The sequence below is a fragment of the Besnoitia besnoiti genome, chromosome III (genome assembly GCF_002563875.1).
Source record: "Besnoitia besnoiti strain Bb-Ger1 chromosome III, whole genome shotgun sequence".
NCBI lineage: Eukaryota > Apicomplexa > Conoidasida > Eucoccidiorida > Sarcocystidae > Besnoitia > Besnoitia besnoiti.
In genome coordinates, this window is record NC_042358.1 from 1722090 (window position 1) to 1748433 (window position 26344).

Genomic DNA, 26344 nt, shown 5'->3' on the forward strand with positions numbered 1-26344 from the left:
CCGTGCCCACGCCGGAGCAGCTGGTGTTCGCAAGGAAGGAAGCCTGTTGCCTCACGGCGGCGGGGGTTTTTCTGCAGCGCGAAAACGACACCCGCACGCGCGAGTCCCTAGGAAGGAGGGACTGGGGACTGCAGGCGCCTCGAAGGCGAAAACGGAAGAACCACTCCTCGCCTCGAAACCAACCCGAGAAAGGGAAAAACAGTTGGAGGGAGACGTCGCGCGGCGCCTGGGGGAGAGAGGCGGGGGCGGTAGACAGTCGAGAGAAAAGAATCAAAACGGGGAGACACAGCGACTGCGCTTGCTCCGAGAAGGGACTCGCTAGGGAGGAGGTGGGGCCGCCTCTGTCCTACGCGCACACGCGGGAGTCCAGCACGAGCGGCTCTTCGCCCCGCCGTTTTTTTCTTCCCGTATTGGGTCTTCAACGTGCCCAACCAAAGACACGTCTGAGCAAATGGAAAAACTCCGGAAAATCTCCTTCCGGACTTGTCCCTAGAAAGAAATCCGCCCCGCCGCCCCGATAGACGCTGCCTCGCGGTCGGGGTCGCACGGAGCAGGGCCGGACACCCGCGAGCTTCACTGCGTGTGCGCCGAGGGAAGAGGCTCTCCCCGTTCTGCCCTGAAGCGTGAACTTGTCGACAGCAGATGCTCGCCAGGGCTTTGCCGCGCTAAAGAAAAGGCCCAACTAAACGCCCACTAGTTTTCGAGCCCAAGTCTCACGAAGCTCCACACGGAAAGGGTCGCCGCGAGCCCCCCAACGCGATACACTGGCAGGCATGTATAGACGTGCTTAGTTATTCTTCTAGAGAAACCAAACTTGTTTGCAGAATACACAGACGAATCGGTAATGTGGCAGCGGCCGCGCAGATTTCGACACAAAAAGGCAAGCACGCAGGGGACGTGAAGGGCGCCTCCCCCGAGGAGGAGCGATGAAAACGCGAGATGTCTTTAAGACGCAGTGAGCGTATCGCTCCTTCTGTAGCGCTCTCTGCCGCCTAATGTGGCACAGCCGGGAAAAAGAAGGGTCGAGAGCGAGAAAATACTCCCCGAAAACTGGAACGGCCGGTCTTCTCGCACTGAGCACCGCCGCCACACTTCCACCCTCGTGGCAATGGTCGTTGGATCGAGGAAAGGCGAACACGGAGAGACGGAGTAGCCGAAAGAGTCGAGCCGGCGCGCAGGAAGGCTGAGACCACGCCTGAAAAATGCAGTGATCAAGAGGAGGGCAATTCGTAAGGCAGTCGCACAGAAAAAGATAAAAAGAACGGGGTCTGTGGCGCACGCCGGAGTGTCTATCCGCGCGATCGAGTACGGACTAGCAGCCTTCATATCCCTCCCTCACCATAGAGGCCCTGAGAAACTCGGCGGGTGTAGCAAGTCTTGCATACTCTCCGCAGCGCGCACAGTTCGACGTGGGGAGCGCGCTTTCGCCTGGGAAGCGCGAGAAGAAAGGGAAAATGCGGCAACCGGCAAACTATTTGGAAGTTTTTTCTTGTCCGCCAGGGGAGAGCCCCGCTCGAACACGCTGAGAACCAAAAGGTGGAAAAGATTGGCGAGCAGCTCTCCGCAGTGCCCGGTACATTCACGCGCTCGCAGCCGCTCTGCCGCTTGGCCTTCCTCGCCCGTTCCTCTTCGGTTTTTTGCATTTGCGTGCGATTTCTGGCCTCCTCCAGCCGCAGGAGAGAGCGAGATCCGCCGAAAGGTTTCGTTCAGAGACGCCCGTTGCTCCAGCTGTGCATCCTCTCTGGGGGATACGCGGCAGTCCCGCCGGCGCCGCAACCGTGAGCAGACAGAAGAGAGACCAAGCCACGCGCGAGAGCGGCGAACGCCCGTGCAGAAGACCAGGCAAGACAGAGCGAGTCGACGACGACTCCCGCGGCGTCGGGAAGCGCCAACTGTAGGAAAAAACACGGCACACCGCCTCTCGGAAGACCTGCCTGCATTCGTTTTCTCTGCGTCCACGCCTCGAGCCCGTTGAAAAAACAAACTGTGCCCTGGCGCGGGAGGCCGAACGTGCAGGCGGAGGAGGCAGGGGGTTGGGGGATTTGCTGGGAATGCGAGGGCAAACCCACAGGGATGGGCGGGACGGAGACAAGAGGTGGAGACGGGTGGAAAACTTTGGGAAAACCAGAAAAAGGAAAAGGCCATCCAGCAGCAAACAGGCTTATGTCCGTGGGGTGTGCCACGCACTGGTGGTGAGAGACAGGCAGGGCGTCTCGCACGCGTCCATCGCCGGGTCGCACGCGTCAAAAGCCCCTGAAGAGCCAATGTGCGCAGGAAAAGAGCCAAAAGACGCGCACTCGCGCGACAGACTCTGTCGACGCTCCGCATAAGAGAACCCTTTCCGCGAATACGCGCACTCGCGTCCCCAGAAAGAATCGAAGAAGCCGTGGCGCCTCACGACAGGAGACGAGGGACCGGCGACCTCGACCGGCGGAGAAGCGGCAATAAGGAACGCGGGGGTAGGGGAGCCCTCGCGCGAAGGAACCCGCGCTCGGAGGTGAGCGACGGGATAGACTCAGTCCCCAGTTGCTCCATGGCAAAACGGCGACAAGGAATAACCGAACTATTTTTCAAACTTGCTTCCCGTGAACCCTGCTGCCAAATCCCACGTGGCGAGGCAGAAAAGAAAACAAGGGCTGAACGCACGCTCGTGCTTCCAGAGAGAGGGACCCGAAACAGAAGAAGACATCTCCAGCCCCAGTGCAGGCGGATCGGCTTAGACACCCGTGGCGCCGAACCATGACTTTCGAGCACTATCCCGGCCGCCGAGACAGAGTCTGAATGGTAACCTGGAAACTAGGGGACCCATCCGTCATTTGAGCAATTCCGAGCCTCGTGCCAGTTCGCAGCGAGCGAGGCAAGCTAGCGACGCGTCGACGTACTGGGTCTTTTAGGTAGGTAAGGAAATGCAGCTGCGACGAAACAGGAGGACAGTGTCTGTCTGAGCCGCTTGCGCCGCGAGTGTAGCTCACGGCTCCCGAAGAGGGGATCGTGTGAATCTGCCTCGAGCGCTTCTGCGTGCGTAGGGACTGGATAGAAAACAGACGCACCGGTCGCCTGTAGGAAGAAGAGCGCCTGCATGTCCCAACCGGCTTCCGTATACAGGTCCGGATAGCCGATGTGAATGCACACGCGAGCGCAGCCTCTCGTAGGAGACGCCTGTGAAGCCACAGTTCAACCGTCTCCTCCGCGATACCTGCCATATATCTTCTTTCACGCAAACACCCAGAGGTATTATCCATGTACACCAGGCGTACAAAGCGGTCATCCAGTTGCTTGACAGGTGTCACGCTAACCGACGTGTCAGGTGTGGTATCTCGTGAGCGAACCGTTCACACCGAGGGTTCCAGCGTGAAACCACAGCGATTTCGTTCTAGGCGGTGAGGTCTTGATCCATGGATGTGCACAAATTGTCGACGTTCAATCGCGGTCTGCCGCGACCCTGCGCCTCTAGAAGGAGTGCGGGTGAGGGCTTGGCACGGACATGCCATTAAAACTCACAGTGGTATTGCTTTGGTCTTCTCTCGTGTGGAAAAGTGATAAACAAACCCCTATTTAACGCACTCGAGCCAGATGAATTTCAGTAGTCATATCGTGCCGCACGTCCCTGTGTTTGCTAGTCTCAGGGATTCGAATAATTACGCTCAGGTCAATCCTTTGTAGATTCGCTAAGGCACCACGATCGACGTACAACAGTTCGCCCCGTCGTCTCCATGCGGTGGGATCCTGGGATCGGAGATCCATAAATCGGCAGCGCCGTGGTGGAAAGATTCCTCAGCCGGTGCAACTGGTCAACAGCCACTGCGACCGATGGCGGTTGATGTTTACTGAACCTCCACCAAACACCGCCCCAAGGGTTGACGAACCTGCGAAATTCCTCGTGGCATGCTCGCTCAAATCGGAGTCGCGATCCCGCATCAATACGAAAAAAATTCGGCAAGAGATTCCACTGGCTTGTCCAAAGACACCAATCTCAGCAGCCACAGACGTCTTTCAATGTCAGCTGGTTGATCTGTGCCTCGAGATCCGTTCCGGCCTACAGAGTAGGGTAGAGTACTCCAAGCAGGCGGCTAAACTGCGGCCCCGATTGCTGAGAATCGTGTTCTCAATGGCACATCCACGCAGGCGGGGCTCCCCGACCCCTCGGCGGAATGAAGCTAAAGCGAGAGGCCTGCTTCCGCCCGCAGCGTCTCTTTTGACGGCGATACCGTCTGGAAAGGCCAGGACGATGGCGAGTCTGTGTGAAGTCCACTGCGGCTTTCGAGTGCTTTGTTTTTCGCGCGGTCGAGTGACAACATAACATCTGTCCGAGCAAGTCTACAAGGGCGATGCAGCAGCCGCAGGCACCCCGAGTCACATTCCAGTAGAAAGCGGTGTTCACGGCTTCACCTACATTAAACAGCTACCCTTTGAATCCAATTAGATGTCATACACTTACACCCGATGCAAGCACCGGTGCAGGTGAACGAATTGGCTCTCATCGAGCGACACGCTTACACACCGGTACGTTCCCGGAAAACGAGTTGCATCTTCGCCGACGTAAAAAAAACACGAAACGCAAGACGGCCCGAAACGGACGCCCGCGTCTTCGATGTCGGGGTATGCATGCTTCTGGCGCTGCAGCCCGGCGAACGGCTTGACAGCGGGAAGCTGAGCTGCACGCGTTTCTGTTTTCAATCGTCTCACGATCGAGTCAAAACTACGCAGCGACCCACAAGGCGGAATACCGCACTCAAAGCCTAGTGGTACGCAGGACGACAGCAACGCGCGCACCAGGGACCCGATGGCAGGCCTGAAAAACCAAATCGCTTAAAAATTCTTGACAACCAAGAGCACCCGCGAAACTCGCGGTTGAAAAGAGAAGGTGCCAAAAGAAACGAAACCTGTGACATTCAAATGCAGGAAAACGATACCGACACGCCGCCTACCGCCCTCACCCGGGAAGGAAACGACGGCAGTGCGGACTGCGGCGAAGCTGTCAAGTTGAACTTTACGCGAAACTGACACTGAAAAACAATTTCCAATCCGGTCAGCGGAGGGCGCCTGACTCTGCGAGCCTCAATCCGAAGTGCAATGTGACAGGTAAGAAAATCTTCCGCAGCTGTTACGAGACCACTCTTATACTTTGGCCTTTCGCGAAGCAACAGAATTCCTGCGCAGGAACCTCGAGACGTCGTCTCTGCCTCTCGTACCCGCGCTGCGTCTCTTGCGATTTCCGGCAGGGACTCGAAGCAAGCGAACCCTGCCTCCCCTAACTGAACTGACAGACGAGGAACCTCGCACTGAGTCGTACTGCGGCCTCCTGGTCTTGTGTGTGCGTGGCATTTCCGCGAAGCTACGTTGCACGGTTCCTCGCCACTCTCACTCCTCAAATGCGACACTCGCCGAATTGCGCTCGAGACTGGCCTCTCCTCTCTTCTCTCACTGTATCACCGTCTCTCCCTCCCCTTCCTAGCGTTCTTCGCTTCGCCCTCCCGTCGCGTTTCCCCGTCTTTCACGTGACAAGTTTTTCTGCCCACTCTCGAATATGTCTCCTGCGAGCTCTTTGGGCCGCCTCCGTCACCCACTCTGCCTCGGCTTCGCCATTTGCCGCTTCGCTGTCGCTTTTCTGCTCAGGCGCTGCTTTCGGGTCGCTGCACAGGACGAGCTGCGACGACTCGGGCAGCGTTTCTCTCAGGGCCGCCCACCCATTTCGAGCTGCTGTTGCCGAAGGTGCGCTCCTGAGCAGGGCACAGCGAAGCAAACAGGCACGTTGAACTGAGAGAAAGAGTCCCCCGAAAGGCAGATTCATTCTCGCGGCTCGCGCTTCCAGAATCGACAGACACCCTGCGGACGGCGCAGCTCTCACACACTCAGAGCGCCGCTGTTTGTGGCGCCCACATACGTCTTTCTGTCGAAGCAGACACAGCTCAGCGGCGCTATCCATTCGCTCACACAGATGCAGAGGCCCGTTTTGATTATTCGTGTGCGCGCACAAGCCTGTGCGTCTCATTTCTGGGGAATGCCCGCAATTCAGCCATAGTCGCATGGTCAGCCCCTCACACATGCACGCATATAATTACTCACACATGCCTAACCCTGATTAAAGAGGCGGCCAGCTCCCACGAAACTCGACGCAAAGATGTAGGCTCAGCTAGACTCGCCTCGTGAAACTCCATGCGCACATACACGAATAATTATTACACGTACAACGCCCTCATCTGCAGCTACATATATATATATATACATATTATACCTTTATACGCTCCACTCCGTCTTGGGCCGCTTTTCGCCAGGTTTCCGCTTCGCTTCAGCTCATGTCCACATATCGTCGCTCCTGTGTGCGCTTACCCGCCGAAGCGACATTTGAGTCGGTGTCTTCCTTCGGATAGTAGTAGCCGTCGGAGGCGAGGTACCAGCCCTCGTATCCATTCTGCACTTCGCTTCCCACGTAGATCTGATTTCCGTCGTTTGCGGGCAGCAGCGAGTAAGCGCCTTGCCCGCCGGCAGGCTGCGGCCGTGATATCGACATCGAGCTTGACCAACCACGCGACAGCGAGGGCTGCGCGAACCCCGCTTGCGCCTCTTTCGCTGAAAAACAGAAACCACACCGACCGTGATACGACGCGTATCTTTAAATTTCTATAGATCAGAATTAGAGCCACAAATAAAAAGCGCGCACGGCACTGCAGCACATTAGAGTTTAGGGTTTCGGCGGGGCAGTTCCGGGGGAAATATTGCCACCGAAGGAAAGCAAATGATGGGGCCCAGGGACAGCAAGAGGCTTGAACGCCCCTGTGTTGACGGAGCAGAGGCTACCGGTAAGAGCGGAGGAGTGAAATCGAAGAAAAACACCCAGGCACATCAACGCATGTAAAAACATGTGGCACACGCTGCAGGCTTCAGAGGATCCCATGCGCCAGAAACACTGCAGCAGCCCTTGAAATCTTGCGGCAGCCCGTGAGTGAGGCCGCGCGTGAAGCGCGGGAAGGTCAAGGAGAAAACTGAAGATTCCATTTCCATCGAACTTCGAAATTGAGATTCGCTCAGAATCTAGAGATCGCTTGCTAGCATTTGGAACCTCTCCCAAAAACGGGAGAGGACACGGCGTATATCTCTCCTCTCTCCGCGACCGGCGAAGGCTTCGCATGTGTGGGCTGCGATATGCGCGCGGCCCTCCCTAGTGCCCTGCGCATCTTTCTTGCTTGGCATAAGCGCTCGCGGTCTCCTGTGGGCTCCCTCTCACTTTTTCTTGACGCCTCCTGAAGTTCTGCGAAGGCGCGTTCGCGCTCTTCTGCGGCCTGTCTCTGTCTCTCCGCGTCGCGCCTTCGCTCTTCTTCCGCGCCTTCTTCCTCCTGCATGCGCCGGTACGAAGCCTTGACGTTGTGTACGAGGGACTCCAGCTTCGCCTGCCTGGCGAGCAGCTCCTGTTTCCGCTGCTTCCACAGCTCCTCTTCGCGCTCCGCTTCCTCCTCGTCGCTAGAGACGAAAGACGCCTCAGAGGACCCCGAAGAGCGCTGCGAGGGCGAAGAAGATCCCGACCTTGGCGAACTTTCCTCCTGCTCACGTGCGTTCTCCAGGCGCGCGCGAGCGAGCTGCAGCTGCGCCCGCAGACGCTCCTCGGTGGCGTCAGCCTCGGGGTCGAGGACCGAAGAGGAGGCTGAGGACGACGGCAACCTCGAGGGAGAAGAAGGCTCCGAGGATGAAGGCGAACTCTCTGACGACGAAGGCGAGCACGCAGGGCGACTCTCCTCAACTCGCTTCTTATGCATACGCGCTGCGGCCGCTGCGGTCAACATCACGCCGACCATAGACAGCCCCTTCTTCTTCTCGGGTGTGGCCTTCTCCTTTTCCTTCTCCTCTTCGTGGACTTCCTTCGCGTCTTCCGGCATGTCCTTCTTCTTCTCTTTCTTCTTTTCCTTTTTCTCCTTCTTTTCTTTCTTCTCCTTCTTTTCTGTCTTCTCCTCTTTCTTCTCGTTCCCCTCGCCGTCGGACACGGGAATCGGGACGGGAACGACGGCAGGGAGTGCTGCCGCCGCCACTGCCGGAGGGGAGGCGGATGTGGCCTCTGTGGGCGCCTCAGACGTCTCCTTTTTCTCCTTTTTCTTCTTTTTCTTCTTCTCCTTCTTCTCCTCCTTCGGCTCCGCGTCCGCCTCGACGACCGTTCCGTCGACCTCGATGCCAGCTGTCGGAATGTGCTCGAAGGCGCGATCGGACTCGTGCGCGGCTTCATCCTGGTCTTTCTCGTTCACAATTCTGTCAAGAATGTTGGATCCCATGCCGTCCCACTCAAGGCTCGCCTCGCCGCCTGCGGAGAAAAAGAGAAAGGGCGCTCGATTCCATGTGCGGGGAGAAGCTATCCACAGAGCCCGCCAAGCACGCCGCTGACCCCACTTGCAGAGTAGCGCAAAACCGCAGAGCGCGCAAAAAAGAAGCGCCGGCGGGGAGGGGGGGAGGAGACTGCGAAGACTGGCTCGGCGCACCAGTGAGACTTCACCGAGAACAACGGGACGCGTCAAGGGAATGAGGCAGAGAGCCAGACACGCGCAGCGAGATTGAGGCAGACGCAGGCAAGGAAGGCGAGACGCGAGGCTCACAGGCGCACGTGACCCTGAGAGTGAGTGTTTTTCATTTCTATGCCCGAGGTGCGCGTGCGGTTACCCGTGATCTCGTGGAAGTCCCCCTCTTCCTGCGCCATGATCGGAATCAAGTCTTCCAGCTTCTCCATCAGACTCGCAGCGGCCTCTGCATCCGGGGAATCGCACTCCGCCTCTCCTGGAGGGGCGATGGCGAAGACAAAGCGCTTCTCCGCATACCGCGCCTGGAAGGCCCGCACGCGTTCCCCTGACAGACTGAAAAGAAAATACCGAAACACACGACACGAAGCAGACAGAGGACGTGCTCAGCGACGATCCTGATGCAGAAACAAGAACCGAAACGAAAATGAAGGGCTTAAGAGGCATACAGACAGACACCGAGCCCAGACAAAGTACGCCGCATTCAACAGAAGTCGCGGACGCGCCCCAAATACACATACGTGCGCCGCCGAAAATACATATATACGCATATATACGGATACACGCATATATATACGTAGTAACTGCATGCATGCTTGCGTGGCTTGCACGACGCAGTGCGGAGCCCATATTCGTAAAGACGGTGACACGCAGAAACCGACTACGCAGGAACTCAAGAGTAGCTGAAGCGGCAATTGAGCGAGATGACTCGAATGAGAGTCACTGCACACGCGGCTATCGCTACATGGGCTCGACGACAAACGCCTGCGTAGAGATGCACTCGCTTTAATCTCTCTCTGGACGGCATGAGCCTGTAGGGCGCGACGAGAATTGCCGGCTCTGCGTGTCGCGCCACGCCCGCCCTTCGTGTAGCCTCCACGCCGAGACCGTAAACCCTAAACCGTAGGCGGCCAGATAAGCGAACGAGGCGGGGTTTTCAGACATACGATGCATGCTTGCCTGAGTGTCTCACCCGAGTTTCGCGTTGATGGCGCGCTCCACCTGCTTCATGAGTTGCTTGAACTCGGGAGCCTCAGGTTCGTGGTAAAAGTCTCTCTGGATCGCAATGGCAGCGACTTCCGTGCCTTCCACGCGGTCGTAGGATCTCTTCTTCACCTTCGGCACGCCACCTTTCTTCACGACTTTCTTTTTCTTCTTTTTCTTTCCCGTCTCCGCTTCATCGCCCTCCGGCACCGCAGCAAGGGCCGCGCCAACCTCCGCGGTCTGTGCCTCGTTCTCCGCCGCGAGCAGCGCATCCTGAAGCGCCTCGTCATTGCCGGGGCCCTCCGTGGTGCAGTTTTCGAGGGCTTCATCGCCGCCGGAATCTTCTGAAGAATGATAACGCGAACTCACACATTTGCCTCTGGGGTTTGGCTTTAGGGCACGCCCATGCACACTGCACACGGGCGCACGCGGCGGCAGAGACGCAGAAGCGGCGAGACAAGTCTGACGACGCCGCGATGCTCGCGTAAGATTGCAGCTCGCGAAAAATCCACAACGCACGGAAAGAAGAAGGAGCTATCCCGACGCGAGAGCGCATGGAGAGACAAAGGCGCCGAAGAAACGGTGTAGAAGCGCTACCGCGGAGGAAAGAAGAGGGCAACCTAGTGGGCTGAGCAAAACAACGGCACAGCCAGGAGGGCGGATGAAGAAAAACAAAGAAAAACCAGAGAGCAGAAGACTGCTGGAGCTCCGTACCTTTCCTTTCCTGACCCGCCTTCATTCGCTTTTTCCGGGCCTTCCTGATCGCGTCCTCTCTGTCTTGCTGAGAAAACAGACATTCGCGACACATGACGCTACACTCAAGAGGGCATCACGCCTCTACCCTTCCAGATATCGTCCTGTATCTCCCTTTCGTATGCGGTTTCCTTCTGATGTGAGGAGCTGCGCCTCCTGCCGTTTGTGCCCTTCAGTGTCGTCTCACTTTCTCCTTCTGCGCGAGGATTCTTCGCCGCTCACGCTCGGTGACTTTCTGCGTGACGGCGATGTAGACGTAAGTCGAGACGAGCTCTCCAGGCAGGTTGTACAGCATCACAGCGAGACAGAAGAAGGCGCTGCGGTCACGGTTTTCGACGAAATCGACGTTTTTGATGATTGAGTCGCTGATCGTCTTCGAGTCCAACGTGTTGAAATGGAGCGGCGCGCCCCGAATTCTGCGAAGTTGAAACGTCACGCGCAAAAAGAGACAGGCATGGTGCAGAAAACAAACGCACACAGGGAAGGGCAAGCACGGTAGACGAAACACACGAAACAAGACCTTGCGGGACGCGCTGGGCGATGCAGAGACAACGCGAAGAGAGGAAAATCACTAAAGACACGCTCAGATCGAATCTAGGCCGCGATAAACGGCGAGAAGGCGAAACGATGCCAGGGCTGAATTCGTACGCGCTATCGAGGAAAGCATCGGAAATGAACCGCTCCACATCAAAAACAGAGAGCCTGCACAGGGCACGTTGGAAGAACCGAAACACCTCTCTGCAGACAAGAGTATGTTATGCTTTGAAATTCATCCTTTCAAACGCTCTGCACTTCTGTTCGCACCTGTGGCTTCCAGGAACCTTCGAGTAAAAGGCTTTTTTCCAGTCTTCGAGCTTCACGCGCGCGAGCTGGAAATCCTCATCCCGCGCGGTCGCGGCTTGATGCAGCAGCTCCAGTCCTCTGAACAAAAACAGATACCTCTGCCGCCTCACCCTGGCCCCTCTCTAATGCATGCACGCGCATACACAAATCTAAACACACATGTCAATACATCCATATATACACACCTATATACATAAATACATACACACATATATATTTATACGCGCCTGTCTCAATTAAATGCGTCTCGACGCGCTTAAGCCCGCATCCACGTGTTTCGTGAGCGGCAAAACGGGTTACGTCTACAGCATGCGCTGCCCACATCCGAACAGGCCTTCGACGATAGCGACATGCGCGCATGGATACAAGCAGATGCGCACCTGCGGGTCGCTTCCGCAGACACGTTATGATTGCCGACGCACGGTCTCGCGAAGAAGGATCCTAGACCTCCTCACGCGATTGCCGTCGCGCATCAACCTCCTCCACACATGCACACACAGGTTCATATATATATGTATGCTTGGCCAAACATACGCGTACCCAAAAATACAATACATATACATGAGTAGAAACGTGTAGATGCCAGTCGACAAAGGGGCACTTATATGTGTGGATATATTGTTGCGTACGTTTGCACGAAGGCATCCAAGACGTCGTCGCAGTTCCACTTTGTCGGTAGGTTTCGCGAGGCGCGGAAGGCGGTGATGTCGTTTATCACTTTGTCTCGAGTATCTTGAGAGGCTCGATCGAACTGCCACTCCGCGACTTTCGCTCCAAAGCCTCGCACGATGAAGCACGGCGGAATCTCGTGCAAACCAGGGCAAAACTGGTACCACTTCTCCTGCAGAAAGAAGCATCTTGTCAAAAACACGTGGAGACGCAGCGCGGGAAGTCCGGACTGCCGGAGGCAGACGCGCGTCTCGGGAGGGGCGCGCACACAAACACACTTTACCGCGTCCTCATACACGGAATACGGCGAGACAAAGATACACAGACATGTTCGTTCATACAAGCTCAGTCACGGATAGATCCAGCTAGACGCGTTTAGGGATAAAGTGCACTCACGCGTCCTTTATTCCCCAGACGTCGAGGCAGGCGGACGAGATCCACAAGTATATACACACATGCATGCATTCAAGCTTGAATACAAGCATGCATATTTGTATTCATGCGTGCATCAAAACACTGGTAGAGAGCTATATCATTATATCTACAAGTATAGCTACGGAGAGAGATCTGGATTCAGATACCGAGTGCCCGTCTGACGAGTGAGATTCGCGTTTCTGCAAGCTGAGGCGCGGACTTACGATATGCCAGATATCGAACCAGGCTTTGGCGGGGTTGGGATCTTGGATGTTTAGCCACACGTTTTTGTTGTTGAACATGATGTCGAGCGATCGATACGGAAGCTTCGGGCCTCCCGTCGGCAACGAGTTGTCTTGCGTACCTCCGGTCCTGGGTACAAAGCGAGGAGGAGGCTCACTGGTTAGATAACGGGATGCTCACGAACCTATTTAGGCAGTAGATGTAAGTGCAGAGAGGCACGTTACGCTCGTACAGAGGGAGACACATGTCCGCAGGCGTGTAAACAAGTGCCTATTTCTACGCACACCGCGGGGCAGACAGGCGCCACAACCACAAAGAGTAGGTAAAAACGCGGCGGGGTCTCGAAACTGCGAGTTTTCCAGACGCCTCGGTCCTGCGCGCGATTCAGAGATCCACGCGCCGACAGAATTCGCTCGGCGCAAGCGAACTGCAGATGCGCGAACGGAGATTAGGGTTTAGGATTTAAACAGCTTTATGGCCTTTAGTGGATGTGCAGCACTCCCAGTGGGCGTCTCAGCTCTCTGCTGTGCGGCGACGCGGCGCGAGACGAGGCGCGACGTGTGAAGCCTCGGTGTGAGTGAGTCAGCCGCTTTCGGCGCTCAAGCCGAGGCCGCACGGAGCGAAGAGCAGAGCGGAACTTACGAAGACTCGTCCGTGGGATCCACTTCCACCGCCTGGCCCAAGATGGTGAGGCGGCGCCTCTGAAGAAAGAGAAAGAACACGGTCCAAAAAGATGAAAAAGCGAAAAACGTGAGAAAAACTGAAAAATAGAAGAGATCAGCAGACACCCCGCCAAGCACGGCCCACCCTGTTTGTGAAGATACAGGCGTGGACTCGGGACAAAAGGGACAAGTCGCCGAGCCACGAGACCGGCAGGCGTGCTTATATGTTAGATGTGCGGTTCATTGACTGTCTGCCGCTGGTTCGGAAGGCGTACCCTTTGCAGGTTCATCATCCTGACGATGCCGAACTCAGGGTCCTCGGAGAGCCTGATGTCCCACAAAAATAGGAATCTTTCATTTCCTGCACACCTGCGGAGCCTAGCTGCCTTTCTGAGAGCCGCTGCCACGGAGCGTCGCGGCTGCGCCTTCGCTCTCCCTCCACCCCCCTCTCCGCCTGCCTGTCTCTCAGTCGCAAGGAACTGAGCTCTCTGCACCTGAGCTGCTTCCCCCCCCCCTTAGTCCCCAAACCCCCCCGAGTCACTGCCTCGAGTGACTCCGCGTCTCCCCTCTTGTTTCTGTTCACTTCTCGAGTGTTTCGGGGTCCTGGAAGCGGTGCTTGAGCGTGTAGACCAGGCCCGTAGTGGTCTCCCAGAACTTGACGACTCCGCAGCCGCGCTCGTCGTCGAAGTGGAAGGTGGCGACCCACGCGTGCATGTGCTTGTCCCACAGCGTCCCTGAAAAAAGGACAGGCGCGCAGAAAGACAGCGACACCTGGAGAGACGCAACGCGCATAAACACGTACACAGGAACTGCAAAAACGCGGACACGCGAGCGTCTTTGCCCATCTTTACGCAAGTGGGGGTTCGCAATCGCAGACTCTCTCGACAGTAGCGGCACGCCAGAGAGCCCCGGGCAACTCCGCAGGGAAGCGAACAGCGAGCCGCGCTACAGAAAAGAAGCAAAAGCACGCAAAAATATTGTGGCACCTGTAGGCCTTAGTCGCATCCTAGCACTATAGGCCGAGAGGGCCTCACAGACGCCAGCGTAGGGTTGGAAGAAGCAAAAACGAGACGGAAGTCGACGCGTGAAGGCCCCGGGCAGCCTAACCCTAAGCCTAACCCTCGGAGCGATCCAGGCAAGAGACAACGAAGCCCGCCTTTGGCGCAGCCTGCTGGGTTACAGAGTGCGATTCAGAGCTTGCCGAGCTGAGGCGTCGTAGCCTGTAGGCATTGGCGCAGCGGATAGAACTCGGCGCCAAGCGCGCCGGCGGCGGCGGCGCGAGGCTCGCCAAGTTTTCAGTTGCGCGGCAGCTGTCTTTACCGATACAAACGAAGGCGAAGGAGGGCAGACCAAGTAGAAGGCTGGTCATGAGAATTGCGTGATCCATCGCGTTCCCCGCCTTGATCTGAACCGTGAACTCCGGCGTGAAAACGAGGTTCTCGCGCTTGATGGCGAACGGCACACAGCGGCAGTAGTGGAAAACAGAGCTCTCCGAGTCGACTCCGAACGGAGGCCGGATTCCTAAAAAACGAGAAAACAAAGAAAAAACAATGGCACGCCCCGCAGATACACAGCAGCGCGCCCGCAAAAAAGCGATCGGCACCGAGCAAACGGATGCCAAACACCCCCAAAAAAAGGAAGACCAACACCTCAGAGCGGCCTCACACAGGTACGCGTCAACGGATGACAGAGGCGAGAACGAATAAAGACCGGCAAGCCTCAAGGTCCGCAGAGAGACGTCTCTCCAAGCGAAGATTAGAGGGACACACACACACGGAAAGAAACTCCTGAGTGCGCACTCTGCATTCAGAGCGAGGTCACAGAGAGCACAGAACCCTGTCGAAGAAAAGACGAAGGCGTCCACAACAGGAAACCCAGAGAAAGGCTTACGCGTGACGAGAGTCGGGGCGTAGTGCCTCTCCTTTCTCTGGTTGAGGAACTCGTACTCGAAAAACCGCGGCGGTCCAATTTCGTTCTCTACGTCAAGCAGACGCTTGGCCTCAATCACCTCCGCATACATGCGCTGAGAAAAAAACCGAAAGTCGACCCCGAGTCCAGTGAATGCGAGGCGCAGGCGCGGCGGGAACCGTTTCAGAGATGCCTCATGCGCCCTCGTATGCACACAGATGCGCGCGGAAACGAAGAACGAACATGCAAAGCAACAGACATCGACACGGAAGGATAGATACAGACACCGCGGGGACAGAGATGCAAACAGACTGTAAAAACACGGACACAACTGGAGCACGGCGCAACAAGGATAGACCAGACTGCCGCTGTCGATCTCCCAGCGCTCCTAGGGTTCATACATAGAGACTGATTTTTACGGGCATGCAAATTCCTGCTAAAAATGCATGTATATCTACATAAACGGATACATACATACATACAGACATACATACATACATATACATACATGCATATAGATATTTATATATATATATATATATATATACATGTACACATAAATATAGATATACATGTCAGTGTGTTACGCAAGCTCATGTGACTCTGAAGGCATGTTCCTAGTCAGCGAGAACCGGGCAGGCGAATCAAAAAATCGCGAAAATCGCAGCGACGCACCTTGAGCGACTCGTATGTGTCTTTCACGGCGCGAGGGAAGTTGCTCGTCGTCGTCGTTCGCTCGGGCTCCGGCAGTCTGCGTCGAGACAAAAAACCTCCAGGCGCAAGTATCTTGAGTCCTGTTCAAGGCCGACCATATTTTTACATCCCGATGTGAATACAGACGTGCACACGCACGCAGACGTATGCGCGTTTGGACATTTAGCGCCAAGCACCGACCCACCCCGTGTGTGGAAATGCAGATGATAAAAAACGCAACTTTGACCACACCTACGCATATCGCCATAACTCAGACGAGCAACGTCTCGTATATTTTGCATCACGCGCCCTGTATTGATATACGTATATATATGCATGTCTGTATGTATGCACGTGTACGTATATATATATATATATATATATTCTACAGGAGCCGGACGTTTTCATGCACTTCACGGCTTACCGATCGATGCCGGAGACTTCGAGAATGTCGGGGCAAGTCCATGCATCGAATTGAATGGTGGAAGGCCTATCGTCTTTGTGGATGAAGGCCAGAGGGCGCGAGCAGGATAGTACTCGCGTTTCATAAGACTGCTTTGTGTTTGCTTCCCTGAAAAATAGATGAAAAACAGAAGACTCCAGATATGACTGTCGGAGAAGGCTCTTACATAAGCGGCGACAGCACAAGATCGAGATCTTCCTGGCGTGCGTGCATCCTATGCGCCTCTACGCAGAGTGAGGACTTAAAATCTCCAGTCTAAGTTTGCATATGCGCCAACGGAACTGTCCCGCCGCGGTTCGCACCTGCACAGCTCGGCCGCGCCTACGCCGCCACGAGTGCGTTCACGCGGGCGGCGCCTGCCTTTGTTAGCCCCAGGCCGCGCCTCGTCTATAAGCCGCCCTCGCGGGACTCCACGCCGGCTTCTACGTCGAGCTGCGTAGCACGTTGGTTGGCGGACATGTGTCTAGGGTTTACAGCGTGCCTCTCCCCCCTCCCCTGTGCGTGGGGTCGCGGCGTGTGCGCCTCAGGCTCACAGGTCGATGCGCTCTTTGATGACGAGGTTGCGTCTGTTGTGTTTTTCGTTGAAGAAGACTTCGTAGAGAGAGAAGGAGCATCCGCCGAGGTGGTCCACGTAGCCCTGACCCGTGCCCCAGACGTCCAGCCAGACTTTTCCCTTCTTGCTCACGTCGGAGACGGTGATGTCACGAAAGTCTGGGAGTCGCAACGGAATCGTGATGACGTCGTTCCACACAGGGTTCAGCGTGTTGCGCACGATGCGCGTGCGGCGCGATGTGCCGTCGAAAGAGACCTCCACGTAGGTGTCTACTGCCGGCCGGTTGTCTGGCGTCACAATCTGGTCGACGTCTTTGACGTGCAAAATCAGAAACACGCGGCTGCTGTCGGACTGCAAACCCGACACACACAACACACATATGCATGTACATATTTATATATATATTTGTATTCAGACACATTTACACGTATACATATATGTATATAGATTTATACACATATATTTATATATATATATATATGCTGTCCCACATATGGGCAGGCGGTCGTGGAGACTCTCCGGGCCCGGCGTTGGTTCCGGCAAACAAAGATCTTCAAAATCTGACGGAAAAGGCCAATAATTAGTCTCTACTCCCCACAAAAAAGTATTTCTATGAACCTAACGTCGCCGCCAGCCAGCCCGCTGCTCTCTCACCTCCGAGACTTCACCGACTTGCCGGTAGCGCGGGACGTGCGCAACCATGACGGTGCCTTCTACGAACCCGAAACACCATTCCTTCAGTTCGTGGCCCCAGCCCTCGACTTTGGCCTGCAGCGCGAGCCACATGGGCATGCCCAGCTCTGTCCGCAGGAACGGGTAGTCGACCACGCCGCGCAGCGGCAGCTGGCAGTACGCGATTTCCCGCATCACTTTCGGCGCGGTCATGTCCTCCACGACAACCTGCGGAAAAAAGCAGCGCTGCCACGCACTGTGCGTCGAAATGCACGCGTTTGCAGATATACATATACAGAGAGATAGGCAAAGACAAACACATGGATACACTTATAGAGGCACTTATAGACACATACGCAGGGATATACGTGTATATACATATAGAAACACATATCTCCAGATATAGGTGCATGTACATGGACATATTTATACGTAGAGAGAGACATTCAAGTACTTCCATATACATACATATCGACGTACATATTTATATGTATACAAAGGCATCTAGCAATATGAATATATATATATATATATATGCCTGTGCATGTCTGCCTTTCCTCAGTAACGGACTTGGATGTAGGTGGAGTCGAGATCGCGGAGTGTGCCGCGGAAGTAGATTTCTCCGAGGTTGTCCCAGCGCGGCATGAGGGAGCCGGGGCGTTCGCTGGAGACGAGGCGGAGGCCCTTATTCATGGCGCTGGCATGCATGAGGGAGAGCGTCATGCGGACGTTGGGGAGGTCGGAGCGCGTGTTGTCCTTTTTGTTGTCTCCCTTTTTCCTGGGTTTCATGGAGGCCATCGGCTGCAGCGCCGCAGGGAGCTCGTCCATCTGGTCGAGAGCCGTAACCGTCGCCTGGTTGAGCAGCACGACTTCCTCCACGGCGTTGCTCCCGCCACGGCCGCCCACGTTGTCTCCGCTGCGATCCGCGAGGTTCGAGAGACTTGGCTCGCGGCGCGACGCCGAGACGCGCGTCACCGCGCCGCGCTGACGAAACGTGTGCAGCGAGTCCCCGAGGCCCTGCTGCGGAGGCCCGCTGTCGACCCCCAGCGCGTCAGGGTCGCGCACAAAACTCTCGTCGAGCCCCGGCTCCTGATCCCTGACAGAAATCGCAGAAACGGTCAACCGGGCCTATGTCCCCTCGAGTGCAGTCCGACAACTAAAACCTTTAATGCCATCTGACCCGGCGCGAGGCACATTCCATTGAGACCAGCCACTGGCTCTGCCGAATCCTGGATGCCACCACACGCAAAGGCTCCTCTGCGGGCGATCTCGCGCCAGGGACCCTCAAAAAAACAGACGCCCGGCTCAGAGCGAGAGAACGCAGAGGCACGCTGTCGCAGACGCAGAACAGAGGGATGCAGCGCACAGGTGCGCATAGCTCTGCGCGCGGATATACCCCCCGCCTCCCCCACAACGCAGGATGACGCAGAGGGCATCCGATCTCGAGCCGACGGTAATAAAGAGGTAGATGCAGAGACCTAGAGAGAGAGCAGACACACGACCCCTTTTAGACGCGGTCGACCTGCTACGCAGGCCACAGGCGCGATGACGCGCAAGAGACAGGAAGACATCCAGGCGCAGGCCGGAGTGATTTACGCCCCCCCATTAGGGCGACGCATGGAGAGCCCAAAACGAGCGAAAGCGGTCATGTGCCTAGGTCGCGGCATTCGGTGGCATGCACGCATGCTGTTATGCGAGCTTCCGAATTCGGATCAGTCTCTTCTGCGCTCACTTGGGGGTTTCTCGCCTCTGCATGCCCCGCTTGACTTGTCTCTGTTGAATGGCGTATTTTGCCTGGTCGGCGAGCTGCCGGCGCCGCGGATTGATCGTCGAGTCGCGCGCAAAGTCTTTCCGCTTGTCGCGCGACGCGATGCGCTCCTGGACGGCTGCGGCTGGCATTAGCTGAACCAAGTTCCACTTCACGAAGGACAACTCGAAGTCGTACAGCTCCTGAAAGTACAAGTGAAAACTGATGCGACACCGCCGCGAACGCCGTCCTACACATCGCACAAAAACAACCAAGAAAACATCACCCACAAATGCATACACACCCATGCGTGCATGTATTTAAAAACGCGTGTACGCGTCCCTACATAAGTACAGATATATACATTTACACACATATATACATACATGCGTACATACATACATGCATACATATATGCATACATATATATGCATATATATTGGATTTCACAGAAGGGTTTGCGCACGCATGAAGTGAGGCAGGGATCGACGTGTATAGGTGTTCATGAGCGCATGTGCGTGAGGTCTTGTGGAAGAACGCGATTTGAAGACAGGCACTCTGTCGATGTGACAAGGGACTCACACACACAACACAAACCCTAAACCCTCTACGTCAGCGGCAACGCATGCCTGCGAGACGGCGTGTAGCGAAAACTGCTCGCGAGGGCGACCGAGTAGAGTCGCACAAAGCAGCTGAGGTACGGCTGAGGACGGGTTTCGCGAGTGCAAGGCAAAAAAAGCGAAACCCAGGAGCAACACAAAACGAGAAGGCAGAGAAGAACTGCCGGAAACAACGCCGCGTCGCTCAACGCACGAGGTAGACGAGAGCCGAACGCGACGCCGTGGAAGCTGCAGGGAAAGCAGAAATGGGCGGCATCCCACGAACGACACTCGACAGAGCCGAGGGCCGAGACACTCGCGGATGAAGCGTTGAGGGCACCACGTCCGAGCAGAAGAGAGACAGACCCTTTATGAATTTGTAGAGATCGCGCTCGACGTGCGTCTCTCCCGTCGCCAGGTTGAGCAGCGCCTCTTCGTAGACTGCCTCCAAGTGGTTTAAAGTCCAGTTCCGGTACTCCCACACCTGGAGAGAAAAGAAGAAGACGAAAAAAGTTTTGAAATCAAGAACAAAACTGCCATCCACTGAGCACGAAAGAGAAGCGAGCACTGGGACTCTCCAGGCGTCTACCGAAACAACGCGCCCGTCATTTTCCGCTTAGGCCGCTAGCGTCGCTCATGCGCTCGAGCCCGACACAGAGCCGCAGGGAGGGGCGCGTCTGCAGAACTTCGCGCGCCGTTCTAGAAGAGGGGTTCCTCGCTGACCTTCACTTTGAGTTTTTCTCTTTCGAGATCCAGGTAGGAACCGCGGTATTCGAAGGCCTTGCGGAAGTGCATGTCCACGGGGTGCCCGTTGGTCACCTCCGGGACGACCGGCGTGCGGAGGTAGTTCTTGTCGCTGCCCGTCGCGTAGATGAGGAGCGCCGTCCCTTTCTGGAAGCGAAAAAAAAGACAGCAAGCGGTGCGCGGCCCTGAGGGGAGCGCGACCGCGCGGAGACGCCAGCGAGAGGCCGGCTGCGCTCGGGCACGCTTGAAGTCAGGCGCGGAGTCGCCAGAGATCAGCACGTGCATGTGCCCAAACGAACAGGGGGCGGCTGCGAGGCAAATACGATCAGCCGCGATGCGTCTCACACAAGGCGCCGAGAGACAGCACGGCAGACACAGAGACAGTTACAGACCAGCGTCTCACATACGCCGCAAGACATCCAGGCCAGCTGAGAAATTCAAAAATATATCAACATCGCGCAGCGAGCCGTACACAGTTCCCAAGCATGAATTCGCGTACAGAGGGAGGAACCCCATTTTAGGAGGTGCAACAGGGAGGCTAGCTTCAGTTGTTATCTGACGGGTAGTGCACGGATCTCCGCGTATCTGGCGACGTCGCCATACACATATGTGCATATATATAGAGATATATACAAATTAAATAAATATATATATATATATATATTTATGTGTAGAGCGAGTTGAGTGGGAGCATACATGGACTTTGCATTCTTCGCGCGAGCCTCCGAACTCGAACTCCATGAAGGCGGAGAACTTGTCGTCCATGCAGTTTTGAATGGTTAGGTTCCACAGGACGACTTTCCATCTGCGCGGGTAGCACCAGTGCTTCTTCTCGTCTTCGGTCTCGCCGCGCTCTTCGGCGGGCTGCTCAATCAGCTCCAAGAACTCCTCGTAAGTATACTCCTGAGCGCCTGCAGACAGCGCGCAGCCACTCGCCAGCCACCCGCCAGCCACACCTTCACCTCGAGCAACTGTGGCAGGCCACAGGAACTCTCGTAGCTAAAATTGCTCTATTTCTAAAGATTTAGACGAAGAACTTGTGACGCGTCGCACCGCCTATCGCATCCGCGCGTGTTCATGCATGTGTGCTGCGAAGAGTGTAGACCGCTTCTCGCCGGCGCAGTCGCGGCGCAGCCTCGTGTGCCGAATCCGCGCAGGCAAGAGTGCAAATGCAGAAAACCCTGCGAGCGACACAGAGATGGCAGCCGTGTCCTGGACGCGCCGCGTTCGCCCCACACTCGACAGGTCTCTGAGAAGCCTGCTGCGGGGCGACGCGCGCGCTACGACGCCCGCGCGCGGTCGACGCCCGTAGCTACCCTCCCCGTCTGCACAAGTGATTCAGCGCCTCGGACATGCACCCAGCTGCGCTTTAGTGGCTAGCGGCCTGTGCGCTGCCTGCGACGTGACGTGCGGCGGCGCTAGGTCTCGCCGTGGGAGTGCGCACCGAGAGACTCGTCGAAAAGCATCTGCTCAACTTCGGCTGGGTCGAGGGGCTCCATGCCCGACGCGGACTCGGCGCCGGGGGCCCGCACGGGGACTGCGGGCTCCTCGCCGCCCGCTGGGCCCTGTTCGGGGCCCGTGTCCTCCGCGGGGGCGGCCGCGGCGGATTTCGCCTCGACCTTGGCCTCCGCGGCCTCAACCATCTCCTTGAGTTTCATCATCTTGCCGACTCCCAGAAGAAAAAAACCGGCTGCGCCTGGAGAGGGGACGCCGAAGTCGCAGTCCCGGCAAAAGGCGAGACGCCCGAGTGCGCCACGAGGCGAAGGAAGGGACGACGAGAGGACGAGGCGCAGAAGCCGCGCAGAAGCCGCGCAAAAGCGGAAGCCGAGAGGCGAGAGAGAGGCGCCCAGCACGAGCTCGGAACAGAGAACGAGGAAACGAAAGGGACCGCTGACACAGAGGCCGGAGGGCCTACCAGTCAGGGCGGCACACTGCGGCTCTTGGCATGCTGCCAAGCTCGAAGAGCTTCGTGCGAGGGTGGAGCTCGATGGAAAAAAGCCGGGCGGGATGCAAGCCGCGCAGCGGGGAACGGAAGTTCACGGGCAAATAAGGGGGGCAGACAGCGCGCCGCATCGCATCTAGCGACGGTTGCTCGCTTTCAGAAACCAAGGAAGCAAAGAGGGCACGCGGACAAGGCGAAAGGAGAAAACGCGGCGGCGAAAGGCCCGGTGGCAACAAAGATCGAGAGAAAGACACGCGCGCGGAAAACGAGCCCCGAGCATGAAAACAGGGCAGCGACCACGAACGCGCTGGAGCGCCGCCCGTGTAGACGCCGACCGCTCAAAGCGCAGACTCAACGTCAGATCGCATCTATATCGAGGAAATTTGAGCCCGAAAAAAGACACATGGAACGAAATCAAGACAAAGGATGCCAGAAAAGTCCTCGAGCTTCGCAGCACGCGCGCAGCACGCCAAGGCGGGCCTGCATGTAGAGGAGATCTTGCGCACCGCTCGCAGACAGGATCGAGAGTCACCTTCGCGGCTCTCTGCGTTTCCGCGCCTCCTTTTTGAGTTTTTTCCGCTCGCCACGCGAGTGATGAAGCAGAAACGCACTGAGAAAGCGTCTCCCTCTTCAGGGGGAATGTTTTTTCAAAGCCGGGCGGCGGCCACGCGACCTCGATCTCTCGCTCTCGACAGGATCCACGCTGGCGGCTACATGCACGCCTCCGCGGGAGATCTCCTTGAGCAGCCCGTACAGGGCGGCACGAGAAGACGCGAAACTTGTTCATATTAAGATCTGCTTCCTAGCTTCTCCAGAGAGAAGGCTAGCAGAGGCAAAAGAAACAAACAGCCGGAGACAGCAGTCGGCTGAAGCGCGTGTGTGGCGGTGCGCGCGAGACAAGCCTGCCGTGGAGAGGGAAACTGAGAAGGAAATTCTACGAAAAGACCCTGCGAGGTGCGTTGCCGTCGTCGCGCTCTGGAGGCTCCGACTCGATCCACGTCTTCCGCACAAAGGCGGTGTCATGCTGGCAACTTCAAAAGTGAAAAATAGATCTTCGATAGTCACTACAGCCCCGTGACCCTCCTGAGTGTAGAGTCTACCCCCGTGCCCCCGCGCAGGCAGCTTACCGTCTGGGCTCGGCAGCTCGCCGCAGAGTCCGGTTCGGCATTCTAAGAACGACAACATCCTTTTTGCACGCCAGCCGACACACATAGAGCCGTGCCGGGGCTGAGAAGTCTGCCTCGCAAGAAAGACGCGTTTCTTGCGGAGGCGGACTTGAGACAGAAAGAGAGACACGAGCTTTTCTGTCTGACTCTGCGTTCAACTGAGTGATGCTATGCAGGGAGAGGGAGAAGTTCTGTCGTGAAGCTCTTCATCCAGCGCAGTGTAGGAATCGGGCCTTGCCAGCGAGGGCATGCACAAAGGCCCTCGGAAGGTTGCGAAGTCTAAAACTTCTGCGCGCCCATCTTTACTCACGCCTGCGGGCGTGCTTCTTTTGTGTCAGGCGAGCGCAGTCGCCGCAGCGCTTTTCCGCGACGTGCGAAGATCTGTGTCTCTACAGGAGGCAAAGCTTCCAGTGGAGTCGCGACAGAGCGGCGCAGCGAGATAGCGAAAAGCAGCGAGTGTCAACATCCGGATTTTGCTCGACGGGCAATGGCAGGTGGCTGCACAGGGAGTCTGATAGATAGATGAGTCGTGTGCGGTTGAAAGCACGTTAAACAACATCCTCAAAACACGCATTCGGGCACGCCTCAGGAGCGGAGCCTTCTCTCGAGCTGAGGGTCGCTCATAGTAGATGCGAGCCCTTGATTCACACGAAGTTTTCCTCGCTCGAGAGCAAGCTTCATACTGGCGCAGGCCGCAGAGGGCCTGCTCCTTCGTGATATCCCCAACCCCCGCACGGAACGCGACACCCACAATCGCGCGGTACAAAAGACTTTCTGTCATTTCGAGACGACGCAAGACTCAGATGGGGACCGCGTCCTCCTGGCATGCTTAGAAATAGCCCTTTGCTCACTAGAGGGCGCCTTCGCAGCGTTTTGGTTTCTTAGCACTCGGCCTTCGCTGGTTCAGCGATTCACTCCTTCAGGTGTGGCTTGTGCGTGACTCCTTGTCGGATTTGCTTTTCCTCGGTGCCGCCTGTCTTCGAGATCAGTCTGACAGCCTCGATGCGGATGGATTTATCAAGCGACTTGCACATGTCGTAGATCGTGAGCGCCGCAACAGACGCGGCGACGATGGCCTCCATTTCGACGCCTGTGCTGCCGACGCACTTCACACGGCTTCGGATCGTCACAACGCAGCCGCTTTGCGCCTCAGTCTCGAAATCGCTATTTCTTGCTTCGTCTCGACAGCGTTTCTCGAGAGAAGGGACCAGCGAGCATGACACGTCGATGGAAGAAAGAGGAATGTTGTGGCACAGCGGTATGAGCGAGCTTGTCTGCTTCGCTGCCGCAATGCCCGCGAGCTCTGCGACGGCGAAGACGTCGCCCTTGTTTGGTGAACAGGGACGAATCAGTGCCTCGGGTTCGAGGTGAGGAGACGTCCGCGAGCTTTCTTGTCCCTTGTCTGCGCGGGAAGCACCTGAGGAGTCTGGCGCGCCACAAGTCGACCGGCGTTCGCCGTCGTCCTGACCCGAGTTTCTGCTCGTTTGCCACGAAACCAGGTCTGTCGCAACTTCCCTGCCTCTCGTCAGCTGTACGTACACCTCATGGGAGAGGAGTACTTGCGCCTCGGCCTCAGCCGTACGTACAGAGGGATGTTTCCATGCCACGTCGACCATGCGCGGTTTTCCTGAAGCCGGATCAAAGTGTGAGAAGCATCTCCCTTTGTCGGCACTGACGTCTCCCGCCCGTATTTCTCCGGAGCCCTCAGTTGTCTCTGCCGCATCCAAGTGGACAGAGAACCCGCGCGCTGCGCCTTTTCCTCTCTTGCTGCCTGTCTCTCTCTCGCCCGCATCCCGAAGGGAGACACGCCGAATCCTCTGTCGCGTCGCGCTACTTCTCGCGCGGGAGCAGAAGGATGCCGGCAGGCCCAGAGACGGTCTCTGGCTCTGCTTCGCTGCTGATTCCAGACTTGGAGCAGGCAGCGCGACGGAGGACTGCGGCTTTGTTAAAGACGAAGCAAGGCGCCTCGATTGTGTGTGTCTGAAGGCATCCCCGGTGTCCCTTCGCAAGGAGAGGCGGGCGACAAAGAGGAGGAAAGCGCCTCCGTGTCCCATGAGGCGCAAGTCTGCGAGAAGGCTGAACAGACAAGCAGCAGAGCGACGCCGGAGGAAGACGAAGCGGACGAAGGCCGCAGAGAAAGCGGCGCTCGTGATGCAAACGGCGAGGTGTAAAAGGATGGGGAAGCAGAGAGAGCGCGTCAAACGGAGACGCAGAAAAGTGTGAGACGAAGATACGCCGACCGCCACCGGAGCAACGCAAAGCGACGACTTCAGAGAGGAGAAAGAGCAGCTCAAAGCTGTGAAGGGGGCACGAAAAGAAGAGCAAGCCTGATGAGACACACAAGAGGAAAGAGCTCATCAGAGCGGCGCTAGCGACGAGGAAGACTGGGAGTTGAGGCTCCACGGACGGCCAGCAGAACTCCCAGACACAGGGACGAAGAAAGGCAGATCAAGTAGAAAACGCAGGTTGGAGAAATGGGAGACGAAGCTGAGCAGGCGAAGCGGCAACCAAAGTTGAAAAGAACAGGAAGGTGGCGTCGATGCACACCCGCACCCGGAGAAGGCTCGCGGTTTTTGAGCAAGGTCACATCGGAATCTGTTGCCGCCGCGTTCAGATTACACTGCCGGAAAAGGAAAAACACCCAGAGAGAAGGAAGAAACGAAACTCTAAAGTCCCTAATTGATAATTTGAAGGGGCTCCGCTCCAAGCCAAAAAACGCTGGCTGTCTCGTACCCCCCTTCAGCTACTCTTCTTTGCACATCTCAGCGAGCTGCCAAGAGCGACGAGTCACAAA

At 56.7% G+C, this 26344-nt stretch overlaps 2 protein-coding genes across 2 annotated transcripts; both read right to left on the minus strand.

The window, feature by feature from the left end:
* Positions 1–5673: 5673 nt before the first annotated feature.
* On the minus strand, positions 5674–22103 carry BESB_045610 (uncharacterized protein; the record flags this gene model as incomplete). Its single annotated transcript, XM_029363012.1, has 25 exons — positions 5674–5720; positions 6331–6570; positions 7226–8287; positions 8641–8831; positions 9469–9823; positions 10194–10260; positions 10420–10648; positions 11037–11153; positions 11705–11916; positions 12383–12530; positions 13044–13102; positions 13339–13390; positions 13647–13797; positions 14384–14584; positions 14954–15086; positions 15647–15722; positions 16089–16235; positions 16661–17031; positions 17335–17580; positions 17923–18448; positions 19085–19349; positions 20065–20182; positions 20422–20589; positions 21139–21353; positions 21887–22103. The coding sequence occupies 25 exons, from the start codon at positions 22101–22103 to the stop codon at positions 5674–5676; spliced, it is 5613 nt and encodes a 1870-aa protein (XP_029220378.1).
* Positions 22104–24461: 2358 nt separating this feature from the next.
* On the minus strand, positions 24462–25604 carry BESB_045620 (MoaC family protein; the record flags this gene model as incomplete). The annotated part of the gene is made up of 1 exon (XM_029363013.1): positions 24462–25604. The coding sequence occupies one exon, from the start codon at positions 25602–25604 to the stop codon at positions 24462–24464; it is 1143 nt and encodes a 380-aa protein (XP_029220379.1).
* Positions 25605–26344: the final 740 nt, after the last annotated feature.